The 3067-nt window shown below is 49.9% G+C and overlaps 1 protein-coding gene across 1 annotated transcript; it reads left to right on the forward strand.

Moving 5' to 3' along the window:
* The first annotated feature begins 1302 nt into the window (after nucleotides 1–1302).
* Nucleotides 1303–2252, forward strand: LOC144153888 (NPC intracellular cholesterol transporter 2-like). The gene has a single exon (XM_077685643.1). The coding sequence runs from the start codon at nucleotides 1633–1635 to the stop codon at nucleotides 2098–2100; it is 468 nt and encodes a 155-aa protein (XP_077541769.1). The 5' UTR covers nucleotides 1303–1632; the 3' UTR covers nucleotides 2101–2252.
* The last annotated feature ends 815 nt before the right edge of the window (nucleotides 2253–3067 follow it).

The raw sequence follows: 3067 nt of genomic DNA on the forward strand, positions 1-3067 counted from the left end.
AGATGCCTTTAAAATTGCTCCACTTTTATTGGCAAAAAGCCGTATTCAGAGAACAAAAATTGTATTCTCCTCGAATCGGTTCGCTAACCGGTTCAAAGCTGGCGAACCAATGTTTGTGTGGTAACTGCCCGGCATGGTTGCGAAAAAAGAAACTAAGAACGAAAACCGACACACGCGCACGGGGTCGGTCAAGGTGAGACAATAATAATCGCATTTCAACGTAGCTTTAGGGAAAGCAAACCAATAATTGGTAAACTTTCTTCCGTAATAGCTTGCTACACTCTGCGCTATATAGGCACAAAGAATCAACGTTTACCGGCGCCTTTATTGCCCTGGCGGGAGAAGGCTGTTTCAGCGTCATTTAGTAACTTTCATGCTATGCTATAATTACGCTGTGTCCACGCGAAGGCATGTACAAGCAGCCTCTTGTGACACGTGCACTACACCTTAATTTTCACAGATTTTATTTTTCTAGTACGAGAAATATTTTTCTCAGACCCTAAACGAACAGTGAGAACTTGACGCTCGTGGTTCAAGGCTAAGAATAGCCCTAAAAGCTTTCAGTTGACCTTCGCCGTGATATCAGTATATCTTACATGAAGTGGCAGGACACTTATTGCAGTCTCGGCCGTCAAGTCCCGTACCCCCCTCTCCCTCTTTCTCTAATAATAATAAATATCCTGCGCAATATATAATATGAACTAGACGGCAGCGAGGAGTGTTTTCTTTGCCCGCGTTCTGATATCGGCTTGAAACACTGCGCCGACGTTATCTCAAGCAGCGCGTGTACTCGACGTAACGACCTATTTCCGCCGGACGCGGATAGGTTATTTTCTTTTCACCCACGTCCTTGAGTCCATGGCTTCTTAGTGATATCTCCTATACGCAGGCGCGGATCTTTTTAAAATGGCCACAAGTCGCTGGCGAACTGCCTGCACAGCGCAGTGCGATACGCTAACTTTCGCGACGCTCGACTTATCATATTGCGTCCCCTAGAGGAAACGCGCCCTTTCTTTAAGAAGGCACGCGGCTACTGCAAAAACAAACTAGAACCCTAAATACGAGCTGCGACTCCTATATCCACGGAAAGGGCAGAAGACGTGAGAGAGGGAACATTGTTTCTGTCAGCAAGCCTTCTGCGGCAACAAGAAGCACGTCTGCGCTGACGGCAGCGGCAATCATATCGCCGCGGCCTCGAGGAACTGCCGTCGTCGGAAGAGAGGTACCGCTCACTGACCTGAAACTCCAAACCCGCGCACATCTCCTTATCTCCACCGGCCAACCGCGCACAGAACAAGAAACGACATCGAGATTAGGCCAAGTTCGCCACGTCGGAGGCAACACCTATAGCAAAAACAACCAAAGAGACATCAGCGCCTACAAAAGACTCGTACCTGCTTCGTTTGCTGACCAGCGGGTGACAGCAGTCCCGTGGTCATCGTGCGACCGTCATCCGACTAACGGTTATCGCCGCCTTCGCGGCACTTGCAACTTTTTTGTCATACTGTCCATCTACGCTTCGGGTCCCAGCAGACGACGTCCCAGCAGACGACGTTCCAGCAGACGACGGGCGGGTCTAGCAGACGACAACGCAGACGCCCGACGGCCGCTCTTCAAGAACACGGCCACGCCATGACGCAACACTCTTCGCGGTGCCAAGCGGTCTTCCTCGCAATTCTAGCGTCCGCTCTAGTGGGACAGTGCTGGGCGGCGTGGAAGCCCTGCACGGCGAACAACGGCGAAGTGCTGGACCTGACGGTGAACGCTCCGCGCCACAAGGACAGCTACGTGCTCCAGAAGGGCACCAACGTGACGCTCAACGTGGCCTTCTGGGCGACCGCAGACGCCGAGCATGTGACGGCCTGCGCCCACGGCATGGTCATGGGAGTGCCCATAAGGCTGAAGATGCCCAACGAGGACGGCTGCAGGGAGAGCGGCATCGAGTGCCCCGTCAAGAACGGCGAGCGGTACACGTACGTGCAGCACTTCGAGGTCAAGCCTTCCTATCCCAAGATGAGTGCCACCCTCAAGTTGGCCCTCGGGGACGACAAAGGCGGCGTCATGGCCTGCGTGCTTCTGCCAGTCGAGATCGTCGAGTGATGTGCGTGCGCGGAACTCGCAAGAGTGCCTTGTGATGTCTTTAACGCTTGTCGACGTGTATAGGTGATACCGATGTATTTAATACGTCAGCGCGTATTAAACAGGAAGGTGTCCATGCCTACCTGGCGCTTCCTACTATCTAATAGCAACAATTATTTGCATAGTCATTCCTCTGCGCTTTTATCGATTTTTAAAGGACCGTGTTCTCTATCACTCTTTTTTTTTTCGATTCGTTGCTCAATGACTTGATTTTGCGAGTTCTTAAATTTCGCAGATTTCAATAATCCCCGTCAATTCGGGAGAAATTTGAGCACTAGATCAGATCTTCCGAAACAAACATTAAGGTAAATTCTTCTCTTGAAAATCTGTAAATGAACAAAAACTTGCTCTTATGCATATATTTCAACGTGACTGCCTCGTATAGTTTAGAAACGTGTCACGCTGCAAACAAAATATTAGCAGGTGTAACGGAAAATCGCCTCTGGACATGGGGATTTCCGCCCCCGATTGCCATTCTTTCGACTTTGCATTGCGTCCGCACACATCACGAGGCGCGTGCACAGTTCAGCGTAACTCGCTCGTGTTTACTTGGAACAGTTCCCCTTCACGTAGCGTTCACATTATGGCCAATCAATGGATTTACAATCCTTCGTACAGCCTGAATTTTTGAATGTTCCGCGGGCACTAGAGTCTGCAAAATATTGACGACAGAAAATGCTGAATGCCCCTGACAGCTTTATAAAATTCGAAACAGATATGCTGTCGCAACATACCTCCATACTGAGCAGCGTATACCGACTAGTCGATTTTCTTCTTTGGCATTCACCTAGCGCGACTAATATAGCGATTTATACAGACGGCGTTCCGCCTGACTTCTGAATTACGCGATGCCTCTGCGGCGGGAAATATCGCGACCGACTTTGGCGTGCGTATATTCGCGAACCTTTTTACATTTCCGTTACGAATT

Source organism: Haemaphysalis longicornis, unplaced genomic scaffold, assembly GCF_048455015.1.
Source record: "Haemaphysalis longicornis isolate Haplotype H1 unplaced genomic scaffold, Haemaphysalis longicornis Haplotype H1 scaffold_9, whole genome shotgun sequence".
In the NCBI taxonomy this organism is placed as follows: Eukaryota; Metazoa; Arthropoda; class Arachnida; order Ixodida; family Ixodidae; genus Haemaphysalis; species Haemaphysalis longicornis.

Coding starts and splice junctions, on each gene's coding strand:
- LOC144153888 (XM_077685643.1), top strand. CDS start 1,633: ATGACGCAACACTCTTCGCGGTGCCAAGCGGTCTTCCTCGCAATTCTA.